At 41.7% G+C, this 19,188-nt stretch overlaps 2 protein-coding genes across 2 annotated transcripts; both read left to right on the plus strand.

Annotated features, from left to right (window-relative positions):
- Nucleotides 1-864: 864 nt before the first annotated feature.
- LOC101593575 (transmembrane and coiled-coil domain-containing protein 5B-like) lies at nt 865-10,072 on the plus strand. The gene is made up of 10 exons (XM_004669705.2): nt 865-1,007; nt 1,322-1,439; nt 1,746-1,796; nt 2,451-2,519; nt 3,840-3,896; nt 4,346-4,405; nt 5,254-5,318; nt 8,498-8,576; nt 8,677-8,873; nt 9,874-10,072. Exons 1-10 carry the CDS (start codon nt 865-867, stop codon nt 10,070-10,072), a joined length of 1,038 nt encoding a protein of 345 aa, XP_004669762.2.
- Nucleotides 10,073-14,244: 4,172 nt separating this feature from the next.
- On the plus strand, nt 14,245-18,915 carry LOC123462694 (unconventional myosin-Vb-like). The gene is given in 2 exon segments (XM_045155662.1): nt 14,245-14,543; nt 14,545-18,915. Coding segments are annotated over 2 exon segments (1,758 nt in total). The 5' UTR covers nt 14,245-14,252; the 3' UTR covers nt 16,012-18,915.
- The last annotated feature ends 273 nt before the right edge of the window (nt 18,916-19,188 follow it).

The following is a 19,188-nucleotide window of genomic DNA, read 5'->3' on the forward strand; positions in this document are numbered from 1 at the left end:
TGAATACAAAACTAATTAATAAACAAAAAAGAATAAATAAAAACAAAGAAGGCAAAGAAAAAATAAGAAAAGTTAAATATATACAAGAATATGACCTCTGTCACTTACATTAATAATACTTGCTGAATTTCTCAAGATGCAGACATTGTTATTCATCTATAGGATATTTTAATCCCCTCAAATTAAATTGGCACAGTTCATGATAATTTAGTCACCAAACTATCAATAATCTACCAAGCATACTGACACCTCCTTCACAACAGTGAGAGAGACATAAAGGTGTCAGCCAGGAAAAATGTTAAAATGTCAGCTTGAAGTTGGCTTTAAAACTCCTTTTTACAATATATGATTTGAAGTTTAGCTCAAGAATTAAATGAGAACAACATTTAAAAAAAAAAGATCCACTCCCCTCCTCACATCCCATCCCACCCCACCAATGCACCTGACAGATTGCGATAGAAATAGTCAAGTTTGTGACAAAAGAAGAACACAAAATTTCTTTCACTTTTGGGTCTTGAAATATTTTATAAGTTTTTTTGACTCTATATACTCTATGTAAATTTATTAAGTAAACAAGTAAAAATATAATTACTTATATAGAATTTTTTTCTCGTTAAATGTTTGTTTTACTGTGTGTCGTTTACAATACTTAAAATTAAAATGTGAGTTGACACACAATTTTACTTTACTGAGAACACTATAGAAATCAGTTTCTCATGAAAAATAAAGACTTGGTTAAGTCCATAAACAGCAGGAGATGGGAATAGAATAGGAGAGCAAATAGTTTCAAGGAGCTGTCTTTTTAGGGTGCTAGAGCTCTTCTCCTGCCTGTAGTAATGGAGATGATTTTCCTATAGGCTCAAGATGATGGAAGACTCAAGTCTAGAAGTGACTCCACAGAATCTTGACTACATGAACTCAGACCTTGAAAAGAAGCTACAGAGTCTGGCCAAGGCAAATCAAGTTCTTTGTAAAAAAATTCAAGAGAAAGAAGAAAGTATTCAAAGGTCAGACTTTGCCCTTAGTGAAGGAAAAGCCCCTCACAGATGTCCCTTAGCATAGAGAAAAGTGGGGAGGAAGGTTCACCCTGGATACAAAATCAGAATGTTTTTTAATTCCTGAAGTATGAACTGCCATGTCTTCAAAAGGCTTTAGGAACAGATCTTTTTCACTGTTATTTTCACATTTGGGTGACATTTTATTTATACTGCAATAGTCATCCTGACTTCTTGAGACTTTAGTAGCCAGTTCTCAAGCTGGGTGGGACCCCTGGCTGCTTCTTCTGGACTAAGTCACATCTGGGGGACTTTGTGTTTTTCAGTCTGGATAGAGATATCGCCCTGTTGGTAGAAAGAGCCAAAGAGATAGAGGCATTGAACCAGACCATAATGGAAAAGGAGCAAGATCTAAAGGAGTTGGAAGTACAGACTGTGAAGCTGGTGAGGAACCTTCTGGGAGAACCCTCAGATATTTCCGGTGTACATCTTTCTGCTCTTTCCCATCTGCAGAAATCACAGCTGTTCAAAGGAGATCTCTGGGATTGAAGTGCTTCACATGAGTCAGAGGGCTGGGCTCTGTCCTAAATCCACTGTGTGTGTGTGTGTGTGTGTGTGTGTGTGTGTGTGTGTGTGTGTGTGTGTTTTCTTTTCCTGACACACATATCCTTGCATACTGTTCCAGTGCCTGGTGAGGGGGAAGGTTGAGAACAGAGAAGGTTTATCTCCTTTACTTCCTTTGTCCCATAGGAAAATAAGAATCTGATCCTTGGCAAGAATGTGGTAGAACTTCAGAAGAAGGTATGGGGGCCCTAGGTTGAGAGTCACATTCCCCTAGAGCACTGTCTTCCCAAGAGAAAGGCTGGTGGTATGGGCAGGGAACATGAGAGGTGGTACTTCGGCATGCACCGAATACATAAGAAAAGCATATAGGTCCTAGTAAATTATACACACACACACACACACTCACATGCAGTCTTCCTCACTGCCAAGTCCACCCTTGAAAGGAGAGTCATTTCTAAAGATTCCTCATAAAGTTGTCTTCCTGAACAAATAAGACAGGGCATGTAACAAAATCCCCACACTCCATAACCCCATCCTTTAGAGACTTCAAACAGACTATGAAGCTAACATTTATCCTCTGGGAATGACAGTATGGTGAGGGACATTTACCTCCTTCCCCACAAACTCTGCCCATTCTCTCTTCCCTCCCTCTTTTTCTTCCAATTCTCACTGTATGGTCTCATATGGTCTTTGGAGACAGAAAGGGCTGTCCACCCAGCATGGGCATAGGTAGTTTCCATAGGAATAAGGAGATACTTTTCCATCAAGGAAGATCCTGGACCTGAATTAATAATCACCATTGCTCTGTAGGCTAGTACCTAAAGTCTTCCCTTAACTTATGTGTTCATGTTGCTTGCTATAGTAAACTTAGTTACTGGAATGTTGTTTCAGATTTCCAAGGGATTCAAGAATGTTGACTCTGATAAAGAAACCATGAAACAGCTTGTGGTAGAATTGAAAGTAAGTAGAATAGCAGACCTAGATAGAGATTTTCTGAGAGATGTGTGATGTTTTGAATTCTGGGAGAAGCTATTTCAAGTACTCTCCTAAGCTTGAGGTTAAGTATGTCTTGTGTATTAGAGGGAAGCCGATGTCCTTCATGCCTTCTACATAATTCCATGGAGCATCTTAACATTACTGTCACACTTGTCATAGAGATGGCCATGGTACCTTCACATAGAGGTAACCCCTCAAAGCCTTATCCTTCATCAGTTGATACAGTACATTTTGAAAGCTCATTGGGGTCTGCCCTCAAGAAGTTAATATCTACACAAAAACTCACACACATGCAGATATTCAAATAAGAAGAAAATTGTAACAATAGTCATGTAAGGATGTGCTAATAATTATTTGTCACTCATCAAGCTATGACTCATTAGCAGTTTTCAAAATTTCTTTTTATTTTTTTGAAAAAGAAAGAGAGAAAGGCAGAGAGAGAGAGAGAGAGAGAGAGAGAGAGAAAATGGGTGTGCCAGGATCTTCAGCCACTGCAAATGCCAGACATATGTGGCCCCTTGTGTGCATGTGCAACATAGCACACTTTCATCACTGCATGTGGCTTACATGAGACCTAGATTCAAACATGAGCTCTTAAGTTTCACAGGTAAATCACTTAACCACCAAGCCATCTCTCCAGCCCTAAAATTTCTTTCTTTACTAGAAGCAAAAGCAAATAAAAGCATTGATTTATGAAACTATGTTGTTTATGACCACTTCAGTATCTGGAACAAGTGGCACATAGTAGATGTTCAATAAGTATTTATTGAGTGACAGAATGAAATAAATTCCAAATAGAGGACAAAACCCCATTGGGAAGCTCTCTGGAAATTTAGAGGGCAACCATGGTATTTGGCTGAGCCCACCATCAAGAGCCCCATTTGTCCTGTACTTTTTTTCTGACTAAAATGAGTGAATCTTCTCTTCTGTTCCTTATGTACTTCAAAGAACATGCCTTACACACTTCTGAATATGAGAGGGAGAAAGAGTCTGGTGAGCTTTGGCCAATAGGACCGGAAGAAGGAGGATGGCTAGGCATGGGAAGTCAGTCTACTGAGGTTCAAATGTCAGTTCTACCACTCTAAGACTCAATCATGTTAGGTACCTAACCTCTCTATGCCTTTCTTATCTGTAAAATGTAAATAACCATTGTGTCCTCTCCCTCTTATGGTTATTCTTTACCGTCAACATATGATAGTCACTTTGATTATGCTGTCCACTACTGAGTTTGCCTTGAACAGAAGAATGCACTTGTCATTTTGCTATTGCTCATTGTCCTCTCAGGTGAAACTACAGAGGTCAACAGAGTCTTGCACAAAGCAAAAAAAGAAAATGGCGAAGGTAAAGCAATGTCTTTTCCAATGAGGATAGGTCTACCTGGGATATTAATAGGAGGAAAGATCAAGTGCCTTTGAAATAAAACTGTTTTCATGCATGGGATGGGGAGAAGCGAAAACATCTAGCATATGAATTTGATTCATACCACCAATGAAGAAAAAGAGCACTTTCATTAGCTTTACTATTTCCCTACCCTAACTACTATTATGGAATCCCAAACCCCTGGAGTCTTCCAGAGAGGTGAAGGACAACCTGAATGAATAGTTTTCTGTGCTCAAAACTATGCTCTGTGAATGATGAGGTCACCTCTTTGTGAGGTTGTTGTTTCCCTTCAAGTAAGGGTTGCTAGGGAACCAGCCAACTGTCCAGTCTGACAGGTAAGTTCCAGGGGTGCAGCCAGACATTGTTTCTGATGGAGCGCATGAAACTTGCTCATTTTCTTTTCTTTCCAGTTGGAGAATAACTATCAGCATGTACATGAGCTCTGTAAAGATCAGATCCACTACATAAAGGTACATTGTTTGGGGAAGGGGAGTCAGAATCTCTGATTATTGCTTTATCTATAGGCTGGGATCTGTCATGGGGAAAATACTTTTTATCCAACAGCAGCAACCCCAAGAACTATGAATGTGCCAGACACTGTGCTGCACACTTGTCATGCAGTGCTTTAGTCCATCACTTGTCTAGTAAACAGGTTGATACTATGATGAGAAGAACACTGAAGGTTCAAAGAGATAGGTAACATGCTGCTGTAGTTACCTTCTCATTGCTGGCACAAAACACCCAACCAAAAGCAGCTTGTGGGAGGAAAAGGTTCATTTTGGCTTACATACTCAAGGAGGAGCTCCTTGATGGCAGGGGAAAGGATGGTATGAGTAGAGGCTGAACATCACTTCCTGGGTAACATTAGGTGGACAACAGCAGCAGGAAAATGTACCAAAAACTAGCAATGGGAAACTGGCTATAATAACCATAAGTCTGCCCCCAACAATACACCTCTTCCAGCAAGGTTCCAATTTTCAAATTGCCACCAGCAGGGGACCTAGCATTCAGAACACATGAGTTTATGGGGGACACCTGAATCAAACCACCACACATGCTGTGGGGGACACAGTCAATACGGATCAGACATGGGATTAGAGTTCAAGGGAGGGTCTAGAGTGAGAACTACTTCTGCTCCTATATATCCATCCTGGTGATCAATATCTCCTATTTTTATTAGAACACCTCCCTATTTTGTGCAACTAATATGTGCAGTGTTTGGAATATTAAGAATTATTTTTAGCAGAGTATATATGTAGATGACATTTAATTAAACACAAAAATTACTGTTTATGACATTTTTTCTCCCCATGGGAAGAAATACCAAGAAGTTCTGAAGTGGATGGAAGAAGAAAGGGAAGGACTGCTGCTTAAAAAAGAAATGTAAGTTTACAAAAATGAATTCCCGGTGTAATGAGTCCTGGGTGTTCCTTGAAGAGCAGAAATTCTTCTTATAACCATTGGTATCACTGTGCAAATGACCTACAAGTGGTCATCCCTTGGAAGCCTCCACTCCATGTTCTACACTGAATCTATATAGAGTACACATATCTTAAATATAGAGCACAGTGATTTTTTTTAACTTGTAAACACACATGTTAACACCTCTCAGATCTACATATAGAACATTTTGAACCCCAGAAGTCTCCTTGGACCCTTCTCCCTCTCAATAATCCTTATAAAGGTAATAAATCACTAGTCTTTTTTAAATATGTGTGCTATAGTTGGAGTAGGGTTGCTCATCACTCAAGCCTGAATACCTGAGTTCAATCTGAACACCCCAGGCAAAATGTTGAAAGCCAAGGTGGGCTTCTATAATCCCAGCACACTGGGAGGTGGAGAAATGAACATTTCCTAGAAAAACAATGGCAGATCAAGAGAAACTCTGCCTCAACCAGAAGGTTGTCCTCTAACCTCTCTACATAGACATGTGCCTGAACTCACACATGAACACATATGCACATGCATGCACATACACACATACAAAATATGTTCTTGAACTGTATGTAAATTTAGATATTCTCTTTTGTGTCTGCATTCACTGAGGTCCACCTGAACCGCTGCATGTCCCTGGCTATTTCTGTGCTCTGTAACTTTTCATTGTATGAATATGGCACAATTGATCTGTTGTATGGTTGATGAACATTGTGGTTATTTCATATTTGAGGATATTAAAATAAATCTTCTGCAAATGTTCTTGGGCACATCTTTTGTTAGATATATCCTCTCATTTCTGTAGGGTCATTGGGCACACATATCTTTGATTTGCTAGATAAAATAAACAATTTATCTCTGTGGCTGTACCAATGTCCCCTTCCATAAAAGCTACATAGTCACTCTTCTTTCTCACTTTCATTTGGCATTTACAGTTTAATTTTAGTTATTCTTGCACCAACACAATGATTTATAATTTTGATTGTAATAATATATTCCATCAGTGCATATGTTGCATTGCTTTCAAAGTGTATGTAGTAAGTTTTGATATCTAGTTATCAGACATGCTTTTTGCCTCTATTCTTTTTATTATAAGTTTATAGGAGTTATTTATGAGTTTTCATCTAAAGTTCCTTATCACATATGTGTAGTGCATTCTATTTTATGGCTTTCTTCACTTTTCTAGTTTCCTAATTCCCCACCCCTTTGGTGCAAAGGAAGAACCCAGTAACACCGAGCAACATCCTCAATTTTTAAATTTCCTAATGACATTTTTATAACAAATAATCCTTAATTTTAAAGAAATCTAAACTAACAATCTTTTCCTAATTGCCTTTTACTTTAAGCTATAAGAACTACCTTTTATGATTTTTCCCAGATTTATTTATCATTTTACCATTTACGCTTATAATCAATTATTCTACTGCTCTACAGTTTCTTTCAGAATCTGGCATATAAACAATGACAATTACATTTTCCCTTTCAATCTTCATAGCTCTTTGTTGCTATACCTTATGTTAATGCAGTATCTCTGACTTCATACCACAGACTAAAGGTGAACTTAGATGAAAGTGTTAATGTTACCGTAAACAAGTATATATGTGGTTTGTGGATTACTTGTAGATTCTTTTACCAGATTAAGACACATCTCTTTAATTTTAAGTTTCCTTAGTGTTTGGAATAATAGTACATATTAAAATATGTGAAATACTTTTGGGGTATATATTGAAATCATGGTGTCTTGCACATGCCCTGGTGCCTTCCATCTCCCTGCACAGCATATTGGCATATTCCTTTGGGGAAGCCTTAAATGGATGGAGAGCTCATTGCTGTGTATTTTACTTCATCTGCTCTATGTTTGTGTCCTTTGGCTCCTAACTACATTCTCCAATGCATTAAAACAGCTGCTGTGTGTTTAAACCAGCTTTATAGTTGCTTTTGTAAGTAGGTCACTTCATCATGGTAATATCTAGGAGTCTGTGTCACTTCTTTCTTTATTTAATTACTGATTATGAAAAGAAATTCCAAGGAAAATACTAGAGAAGCTTTTCCTGGACTTACTTCTCTAGCAGAAAATAACTCTAGACACATCAGATGAACAAACAGTGAAACAGACAGTGATAGAAAGCAGGAAGATTCTAGAGAGAGATTGACACTTGGAAGAAGAGAATGACATGAAGCCATTTCTGAATCTTCATGCCATCTAGCTTGTGACCAGACCAAACCTGTGGTATATACGGAGCAGGTAAAATGTTCAGAAAAACAACTGTAGTCTTTTGGGGTCAAACAAAAACAAAACAAAAGAGTAGACTTTAGGGCAGCTAAAAATCCTGAAAAGAAAATAGAAAGCCAGACATGGGGGTTTCATATTTCACAACCTATATGTCATCCTGATGTTAGGTTCAAGCTGTATGGTCTGTCTCTGGTGATAGCTCATATGCTAGTTCATGACTCACAAGCTCAGTAGGGCTCCTCCTAGACTATGCTGAGCATGCGTGATTTGGAAATCAGCCAGAGATTTGGGCAGATTTTAGGTATTATCTTTGCTTTAAGAATGTAATATATGTGACATGAAAGCAAAAAGAGGAGAAGAAAACTGATCAGAGGAGAAAAGGGACACAGGGGCAATTAAATAGGGGAATGAAGGCAAAATATAATAACATATATAAAAAGACAGTTACTTTTATGCTAGCTTAAAATTAGTAATTAGGGCTGGAGAGATGGCTTAGCAGTTAAGCGCTTGCCTGTGAAGCCTAAGGACCCCGGTTCGAGGCTCAACTCCCCAGGACCCACGTTAGCCAGATGCATAAGGGGGCGCACGCGTCTGGAGTTTGTCTGCAGTGGCTGGAGGCCCTGGCACGCCCATTTTCTCTCTCTCTCTCTCTCTACCTGCCTCTTTCTCTGTCACTCTCAAATAAATAAATAAAAAGAATAAACAAAAAAAATTAAAATTAGTAATTAAAAAGGAACCTATCACATGTTCAAAGTAATTTGAATGCTGAGTAATTATGAATTTTGAGGTTGACTATTATGAATGTGACCAAGAATATATGAAATGGAACTACATGACTTAGAAAAACTCCTAAGATTGTGTTACATGATCCTTGGCTCTGATCTCTTTTACCTAGATCCAAAATTCAGAATAACCCTTCTTCCCAAGTAGAGACACCTGGGTCAGCTCTGCTAGAGACCATTCAGAGCAACGTGGTAAGTCTCCCTTGTCCAAACTTGGGATTTCCTCTATCCTATCTCTTTCTTTGGGTCTAGAGTTAGGATAAGAAATTTGATGCCTTGCTCCATGCCATAGCAGCTAGAAAAAGGCAGAGCCAAGAATCAAGTTAGGAAGCAGCCTGATACCAGGCCTCTGATCTTAACCTCCCTATCCCCCACCCCTGCCATTGGCCCAACTTTCTATGCAAACCTGCTCAGACACAGCTTCAGCTTTGATTGCTTTCCACAGGAGGAGACTGGTGATAAGAAACAGAAGAGCATGTTTTGGCATAGGTAAGTGGGAGAATGTTGCTTCTGACTGAGTCCAAACAATATTCACTCTACAGCTGACCTGATACAGACCAAAAGGATGAACCTAAAACATCCATCAAACAGCCCCAGATTTTCCCCACCCCTTCCTTTCTATATGCAGAATTAGAGCACCAGTTACATGGCTATAGATAGCTGGAGAAACAAGTGGCCTTGGGATGGAGGCTGTCGGTCACCTTTGATTTCAATGTTCCATTTTTATGATCTTCAGTACAGCCCTTTTCTACTTTTCAGGTTCTGATCCCTGAACCTCTGCTGAACTCTTAGAAAGAGATTTCAAGATTCATTAATTTTCTCAGTTCTATTACTGCAGACTGAGCAAGTGCATAAAAAAGACCACTTGAACTCTCTGTGCCTTTTCTGTTTTGGATTTTTGTAATAAGAGGAGTGACCCTGAAGTGATTCATATTGTACTTTTCAAAAAAAGGTTCAATTGATGACACCTTTAGGATCAATTGCTAGGGTAGAATTTTCATGGATGTATAACAGGAAACACAAGCACCTGTTTTATTGCTTGAGCTGACCTCTTTTGGTGCATGATACTTAGAACACACCAGTCTCCATCACTGTGCCTAGATACTAATATCAAGTGATTGGATCACCATATTCTAAAATTATTTGTTGTGGAAGACCTCACGGTCTTCAACTTTTTTTATGATAACCCCCTAAAAACCAGCCCCATGTACAATATGCAAAAAGTTGTCCTTTGTATTTCCAACTTTTCCAGGAGGACATCTATTCTGTTGGAGATTTTAAATGCCAAGAGAGTATGCTCTGTTCTTGACTATGAAATCACTTTGTTGATGTGACCTCCTGTTTACTTCTCTTTGCCCTCTGTATCCCTAGCCCCCATCAGTTTTGCCTCTAAAGAAAGTAATTCCTCAGCCATTTATAAATTCACTTCCCACTACTTGACCTTGGGCTGGCCAGTCACCCCACAATAATGATGGATGTCTCTTTGCAGTCATTTCCGGTACCTTTTCTTCATGATCATGATCTTCATGAGACTACTGGGTTACATATTTTTCCACCTTCAGTACATAAACCCAGATCTTCTTGTGGATACCCTGCCTATGCTGATGAGCAGGAGCAACCTGAAGTGGCTGAGTGATGTTTTATTCCCCTACCTCATGCTAGAGGTGGAAGATGTTCTACCCCACTAGCCTAGGGTGGCTAGTGGTCTCACACTGCACTCAAATGCAGGGACTATTGCTATGATCCTGTGTGGTATGGGCCAAGAAGAAACTGGAAGCCTTTAACTTAGAGCTGCTATGTGACTTGTGATACTCATATTTAACTCTCTCCTGGAGTGTATATCTTTCAAATAAACAAGATGTTTGAGCAGAGTTGATTGTGCTGGTCAAGTTTCCTCTTCTAGTAAGTTGAGACAAAATAATGGACTCCCCTATGGATTCCAGTCTCTGCTTTATTTTTTTAAGTAAGAAAATCATGTGTCCATTTGTTAGAATTAGGGTCTTTGAATATGCATGAAGACATTATTTTGAAGAACTATGAGGCTGCATATTCCTTCCTTCTACTATTTAATATTTAAATATTAAAATGTCCTCCCACCACTCTTCTTGCTTTATATCATGTCATGTCTTTTTACTTTATATCATGTCATGTCAAGAGTAGGAGGTGCTAAAAAACTGGCCTTTTCCCTGTACACAGACAATCTCTCATTTGTAAATGAGAAGAAAATTAAAATACAAATGTTAATAAAAGTATAAAAATTAGGGGCTAGAGAGATGTCTTAGCAGTTAAGCGCTTGCCTGTGAAGCCTAAGGATCCTGGTTCGAGGCTCAATTCCCCAGGACCCACGTTAGCCAGATGCACAAGGGGGCGCATGATTCTGGAATTCGTTTGCCGTGGCTGGAGGCCCTGGCATGCCCATTCTCTCTCTCCCTCTGCCTTTGTCTGTTGCTCTCAAATAAATAAATAAAGTGTAAATATCAGAGAGTGTTTTTATATATGCCAAACAAAAGCTTGTACCTTTAGCCAAATATGAACTTGGAGTTTCTCAAATCTCATTTCAAATTTCACCACTCTCATAAGCACCCCTGTGAACTCTCTGGACTGCAGCTAGCCTCTCTCACCTCCTTTCAAAGGCTCCCAGCCATTCTCTAGTTCTCTCACAATGCTTTGTCTTCTGACTTCTGGTGCTTGTCATGACCATGGACCTGTGTGACCTTGTCCTCCTACATTGTGCTGTAGCACAGTGCCACCACAAAGCAGGACTTAGCAAAAGAGTGGGTGATTCCTTGCATAGATTATAGATTATGATGGTTTTCTTCAGAGGGTGATGATTAGCACCATGAGCCTAGGACTTCATATTACAAGATCTCATATTTGCAGGACAGCTGAATGGATGTGGGTAGTTCAGAAGGGAGAGAGAAGGAGGGGATATGGCAAAAGCATGGGCTCATCTGGCCAGCTGATGACATAGTCATAGTTGGAAAGCTCAGGCTAGAGCCTGAGGAGCTTTCCTTGGTAGATTCCTTCTGCACATTCCTCATGCTCTTGCTTTCTGAGGAAACTTGTCCTTTTAGAGACCATTATCAAAACGGAATTTTAGCAAGTTTTACTGGGAAACATTGGAGTAGAATAGAGAAAGTGTGTGTTTTCTTTGGCTACAGACATGATCCTGTCCCAGATTTTCTTTCTGGGGGTTTGGGAAGGATGAAAGTGAAGGTTCTCATAATACACCACGAAAAAAAAAAAAACTTGATCAACACCACCCTCTGGTGGCCAAATTAAAGCTCTTTGCACTTAAATTAGCTTTTTCCAAAGGAATTAGCAATATGAAGCAGGAGAGATGAATTAGATGTCACTCTTGGACAATGTAACCTCTATGTGACCTAATAATTCCAATAAGTCTTCATTCATATATTCATCCATTCAACTAAAATGTATTAAGCAGCTTCCTTGGACTAGTCAGTGTTCTAGAAACTAGAATTACAGGAACAAACAAAATAAAGCAACTGCCCATAATCTACTGGTAGAAGGAGTCAACACAATCAGAGATACAAATATCAGATGAGAAGGCGGGTGTGGTGGCACATGCCTTTAATCCCAGCACTTGGGAGACAGAGGTAGGAGGATTGCCATGAGTTTGAGGATACCCTGAGACAACATAGTGAATTCTAGGTCAGCCTGGGCTATAGTAAGACCCTACCTCAAAAAAACAAAACACAAAAACAAATATCAGATGACATTGTGTGATATAATGAAGAGGTGGTAGTGAGAGGAAGAGCTGGGGGAGCAGTCCAGTGAAGGAGCTATATGGCAGTTGTGCAGAGAGGAAGTCAGAAGCACATTGCTATAAGGATCTGTTGAGGATTTCCTGCTCATACCTCTGTCAGCATGCTTTTCCTTAAGGTAAATCTCTTCACGGGAATCTTGAGTGAATATCCAGTTCCTCCCAAGACAGGACTCTGCTGATATGCTATTCAGTGGTCAGAACATTCTCGTGTTGAAGAATAAGATGAAATTGGGGACTCTAATGATACAGGGACCGTCTAAGAGTATAAGTGAAGGGAATGGCTACAACTGGCCTGACCCATTTGTATCCCCTGTCACATAATCCCACATACCTCAAGGATCTTGTTGGCTCTTCTCCACACCTAGCCCTTCCAACAATACATCCTTCCATCTCAAACTTAAAGACTGGCTACAAAATAGTGACAGGTACTTAGGGTCAGACACATGGGACTATGAATGATAAAGTTAATTCAAAGACCCAGCATGGAAGGCCATCATATGGACTATGTGGCATCGTCTCAAGATTATACAAATCCCCACAAACAAAGAAATCATTTGTGACAATCATAAAAGGCCCACTTGTTCAGAAACTTCTCCTCTACCATTTGGTTATAAAAAGCTCCAGGACACCCTAAACTAGAGCTCTTTAGCTATATGTTTTGCTCTGACTCACTCCCATCCTATACAAGGCATTTTTAAAAATAGTTATTTATTTGCAAACAAACACAGAGAGAAATAGAGAGCCTCTAGCTGCTGCAAATGACCTATAGATGCATGTGCCACTTTGTGCATCTGGCTTTATGTGGGTTCCTGGGTCCTCCCGGGCTGGACGCAGTTCCCCCGAAGGCCAGGCAATGGTGGTGGTGAGTGTGATGATGAAAGATTCACTTTTGGTGACAGTCTCTGTTTACAACTTGGTTTAATCAATAGGGAAATGGGTTTATAAGAAATTGAGGGTCCTAAGGGTATGGATTATAAGGTTGCTTGCTGATGTCTAATTAGCATAAGGGGACATACATTCAAGTAAGTACTCAAAGGTGTATGGTACAGGGGGATGGGCTGTGCAAAGGTTGCTGGCTGATACCATATAAGAAGTGTGAACTCTCCTCAGGCCTCGCAATAACTGTTGCCCTTAGACAGCTGGCCAACACTTCTTTTAAAGTAGTTTCAACAGTTGTGTCTGGGGGCTTGAATGCAATGAAATTGATTAGTCCCTCTCTATCATCTCACCCACCTCAAAACTTAACTACCTGATAAGTATTTGAGAGGTCGTTTTATCATGATGAAGATCAACTTCTTTGATATTAAAAGATGATGAAAGATAGCTTAGGGGTTAAGGTGATTACCTACAAAGCCTAACGACTAGGATTCAATTCCATAGTAACTACGTAAAGTCATATGCAGGGCTGGAGAGATGGCTTAGTGGTCAAGGAATATGCCTGCAAAGCCTAAGGACCCAGGTTCAATTCCCCAGCACCCACGTAAGCCAGAAGCACAAGGTGGCAAATGTGTGTCTGGAGTTGGTTTGCAGCAGCTGGAGGCCCTGGCATTCCTATTCTCTCTTTCTCTCTCTCACTGTCTCTCTACCCCTTCAAATAAAGAAATAAAAACAAATAATAAAATAGAAAAAAAAGATGATGTGACATAGGACATTTGTCTGTCAATATTATATTTTATGCCCCAGGGAGTGACATATCTTTCATTTCTCCTGATTCCAAACACAGTAGAAGTACCTTTAAAAATCTCAACCTCGGGGCCCGGGGACTGGGCGGCGTCGGGGGCGCGGAGGGCTCCCAGGCGGTGGCCCTCCCGCCCTCTGTGACGCGCCGCCCGTGCTCGCCGCGCGCCGGCGCCTCCTTCCCATACCTGAGCCGGGAGCGCCGCGCCGCCGCCGCCGCCGGGAGCAAAGGTCGCGCGGGCTTGGAGCGAGCCGGCCCGGCAGGTCTGAGCGAGACGCGGGCAACTCTCGGCCTGTCGTGGAAGATGGCGCCGGGCGGGCCGGCCGAGGACTGAGGAGCGCCGCGAGCACCGGGACCTGCGCCCGCCGGGCTGGAGCACGGGCGGCCAGCGAGGCGCGAGGCCATGTCTGTCGGCGAGCTCTACAGCCAGTACACAAGGGTCTGGATCCCTGACCCAGATGAAGTGTGGCGCTCAGCTGAATTAACAAAGGACTACAAAGAGGGAGAGAAGAGCCTGCAGCTTAAACTGGAAGATGAGACTATTCGAGAATACACAGTTGATGTCCAAAGCAACCAGCTGCCCTTCTTGCGGAATCCAGATATCTTGGTAGGAGAAAATGACCTCACTGCCCTAAGCTATCTCCATGAGCCTGCAGTTTTGCATAACCTGAAGGTCCGTTTTCTGGAGTCCAACCCATATCTACACTTACTGTGGTATTGTGCTTGTGGCCATTAGCCCGTATGAACAGTTGCCAATCTATGGACAAGATGTCATCTATGCCTACAGTGGTCAAAACATGGGTGATATGGACCCCCACATCTTTGCTGTGGCAGAAGAAGCCTACAAGCAGATGGCCAGAGATGAGAAGAACCAGTCCATCATTGTCAGTGGAGAGTCTGGAGCTGGGAAGACGGTGTCAGCCAAGTATGCTATGCGCTATTTTGCTACAGTCGGTGGCTCAGCCAGTGAAACCAACATTGAAGAGAAGGTCCTGGCATCCAGTCCCATCATGGAGGCCATTGGGAACGCCAAGACCACTCGCAATGACAATAGCAGTCGCTTTGGAAAGTACATTCAGATTGGCTTTGATAAAAGGTACCACATCATTGGGGCCAACATGAGGACCTACTTGCTTGAGAAGTCCAGGGTGGTCTTTCAGGCAGACGATGAGAGGAATTACCACATCTTCTACCAGCTCTGTGCCGCTGCCAGCCTCCCCGAATTTAAAGAGCTTGCACTGACATGTGCAGAGGACTTTTTCTATACATCACAAGGAGGTGATACATCCATTGAGGGTGTTGATGATGCAGAGGACTTTGAGAAGACTCGACAAGCCCTCACTCTCCTTGGCGTGCGAGAGTCCCATCAGATAAGCATTTTTAAGATAATTGCTTCCATCTTGCACCTTGGAAGTGTGGAGATTCGGGCCGAGCGTGATGGGGATTCCTGTAGCATATCACCCCAGGATGAACACCTGAGCAACTTCTGTCGCCTGCTTGGGGTGGAACACAGTCAGATGGAGCATTGGCTGTGCCATCGCAAGCTGGTCACAACCTCCGAGACCTACGTCAAGACTATGTCCCTGCAGCAGGTGGTCAATGCACGCAATGCCCTGGCCAAGCACATCTATGCCCAGCTGTTCTGTTGGATTGTGGAGCACATCAACAAGGCCCTGCACACTTCCCTCAAGCAACACTCCTTTATTGGGGTGCTAGACATCTACGGGTTTGAGACTTTTGAGATAAACAGCTTTGAGCAGTTCTGTATCAACTATGCCAATGAAAAGCTCCAGCAGCAATTCAACTCGCATGTGTTCAAACTACAGCAAGAAGAATACATGAAGGAGCAGATCCCATGGACCCTGATTGACTTTTACGATAACCAACCTTGTATTGACCTCATAGAAGCAAAGCTGGGTATCTTGGACCTGCTGGATGAAGAGTGCAAGGTGCCCAAAGGAACTGACCAGAACTGGGCCCAGAAACTGTACGACTGACACTCCAGCAGCCAGCACTTCCAGAAACCCCGCATGTCCAACACAGCCTTCATTGTCATCCACTTTGCAGATAAGGTGGAGTACCTATCAGATGGATTTCTGGAGAAAAATAGGGACACCGTATATGAAGAACAGATCAACATCCTGAAGGCCAGCAAGAAATGAGCAAGGCCACATTCTAACAGGCCCTGAGTGAACAGATAAAGAAACCTGAAGGCAAAGGAGACCAAGGAAGAGTCTTCAGCCAGAGAGGCCTGAATAACTTCCAGGGAGAAGACATCTGTGGAGGGTCTGCAGCTGACAAGCGTGGGCACTGCGATCTCAAGACTGGAGACAGAGCTGCCACCAGCTTCAGCCCTTCTGAGGAATCTAGGAAAGGACTTGGCAGGATTCAGGAGGCTTTCTCCCAGACTGTATGCCTCCAAACTCCCTGCAGGGCGCTGATAACTCTGGAGAATGCCAGATTAATTTCTTTTTGTGATAAACCTGAGATGAATGCAATAGGGTGAGATGGTAGAATGGAGAAAAATAAAGCTAGCCAAAGGTCCCAAGGACTTAAAGCTGCATAAGCCCTGCTATATCATATGGACCAAGGTGGGCTTTAGGGTGAGTCTGTGTTGGTGACAGCGGGTGTCCACTGCCCATCGTCATACCTGGATATCTGGAATATCAGGGAACTAATCACAGAGACGGTTGGCTTAAGGTAAATGTGAATATTGTTTGGAGGTTCATTGTCAGATTAGTGTCCCTGCTCCCCAGCTTTCCAGATCTCCAGTCTATGGTAGCTCACAAGATTCTTCACAAGGATTAGGGGAGGGGAAGAGAGACGAACCTCTAGCCACAGAAGAAGAGAAGATGCTGAGGTGGTTTGAGCACCATCCTCATCTCGTGTGTCCTGGAACGGTGAGAGTCTTGTGACCTGCAGGAGTCTCACAGTGGCCTTCAAGCGTGGGAACTTCTTGCTGTCTTGATAAAATTTCCTCTTCTGGGGAGAGAATAAATGATGAGTAAGGGAAAGAGAGTTGGTACTTGTTAAACACAGGGATTAGTTTTGCCCCTGTTGATATGAGTGTCTTAATTTGAGGATTCAGGGATATCAGAACTGAAAAGACCCCTGCTGATAAAACTCTTGCAGAGCAAGTTTATGAGTAGTTAACAACTTCACTGAGTGTTTATGGTATGGTAATCAATACAAAGTCAACTTCTGGGGTTGTAGTGGAAAAGACTTAGTTAGTAAATACGTAGTAAATGCAAAATAATGTGTATGACCACAATATACATGTTGTAGAAGGTTCTATGGAGAAAATTAAAGGTTTCTGGGGGTCCCCAAGATCACCCTCAGATGCAGAAGTTTCTAGCAGGACTCAAGGGACTGGGAATGTAGCCATACTTCGGACGATGGTGTTTTCCAGTGAAAAGGATACAAAGCAGATCCAACAAAAGACAGGTGCTTAGGGGAGTGGGAAGGAGACCAGGCACGTCCTCTCCCAGTGGACTCAGCAGACGAGCTAACCTCCCCAAGGAAGCAAGCAAGCAGGACAATACTTGCAAATGTTTTCTAGGGGTCAGTTACATGAGCACCCTTGACCTAGCATGAGCCAAACGGCCAGATTCCCAGGAGGAAAGTAGGCATTCAACATGAAACAGTATGAAACCGTATTGTTCACCCAATCAGTTTTAGGCACAGCGACCCATTCTCATCAGGGAGTTCTGAAAACCCACCCCAAGTCCAACTTCCCAGAAATTAGCCAAAGGTTGATCTTCCTAAGACTAGCAGTCCTGCTCTTTTCTGCATGGAATTGTTTAAATTGTGCATACTGCATGTTTTAAATTAGAAATGAAATATAATCAAAAAAGTCAAATAGTCTAGAAATACATACAAGTCTTCTGTCCTAGCCCGTCACCCTTCTGATGAATGCCTCGTCTGCATATGAAGCAGGTTGGTACGCCTTTTCACGAGTGAGACGGTTACAGATGTACACCGAGTCCCTTCCGATTACATTGGCCATTGTACCCTGGCCCTCTTTCCACACGAGCACACATCTTTTACTCCTTTCTTAAATAACTGCGGGTAGCTTGTGATTTCAGAGACGCCATAGCTGCCCTTTTTGCACACCTTTGCTTGTACCATTACATCTGTTAGGTAGAACTGTAGATGTGGAATAAGGGTTCAGTGAGTGTTTACAACAGTTAATAGATGTTACTGAATTGGAAGGCAAAATAGGTCTGTGCTGTGCTCTTAGAAGATAACAGACTCACTTCTTTCTCTCCACCACCCTAGAATTCTAGCTTTCCCTTCAGTGGGTCATATGTCTCCCAAGCCAATGACTATGTCACCACCCCCATTCTTCCCATAGACCTACATAAGTCATCTGCAGGTGCAGCTGCGGACCAGAGAGTGTGACTGCGTGCTTTGAGGCACATGGGCCTGTCTGGTGCATCTGTGACTATACATTTTTACAGGTCCTTGTTTTCTGGGCTGCTCTCATTTTCTTTCAGGTTTTTCTCTTCACAGCAGTCCTCTAAGGCTTAGGTTGCTAACTCCAAGTCAAAGAGAAAAATAAATACCTATGCTATCAATTTTAAAATGTAATGTCCATTTTTATCAGTTTTTATCTCCAAGTATTCTCAAATCCTTATATAAATGCATAATTTTAAACTACTTTGATTTTATGGGAAACTATTAGCTCTTCTGCTTTGTATGGCATATCTGATAAAAATTATTAACTTGTCATGAATAATTAACTAGTATGAAACCAAAGGCTTCCCCTGACCTGCCACCCTCAGGCATGTTTGTAGAACTCTCACCAAGAGCATTGAGATAAATCTGTGGTAATGAGAATGTAATTAGGAAAGCCTGTGCAGCAAGCAAAGAGGTTAGAATGGAGCTAATTGTTTTCTCAGATATCACAAGGGCTAAAAATAGGAACCTCAGTAAAAGAATGCTTCTTTAAGACATGACATTAACACATTCATTTGTTTCTAATATTAAATCATGGCAAGTTTTCCATCGTCCTATCATTTGCTTACTATAAAAGGATTTTTGTTGTTGTGGATAAAACATTAAAGCAGAGATGTCTTGTTAAAAAAAAAAAAAATCTCAACCTCAAGCATCTCTTTTTAAGCCCTGGTACTGCCTTTATCATAAGGAGTCAAATTTTAGACTCTGGTCATATCCTGTTTATTAATTTGACTTTATATAGGCCACATGTCTTCTCTGGACCAGAGGTTGATTTCTGGAGATTTCCAAATCATTCATATAGACATTCTTTGATTCTTTGAATTAATTAGGCCATTCAGGTTCTTGATGATGACCCTCTTTCAATGCTTTAGCCTTCCCAG

This window comes from Jaculus jaculus, chromosome 8, assembly GCF_020740685.1.
Source record: "Jaculus jaculus isolate mJacJac1 chromosome 8, mJacJac1.mat.Y.cur, whole genome shotgun sequence".
Lineage (NCBI taxonomy): Eukaryota > Metazoa > Chordata > Mammalia > Rodentia > Dipodidae > Jaculus > Jaculus jaculus.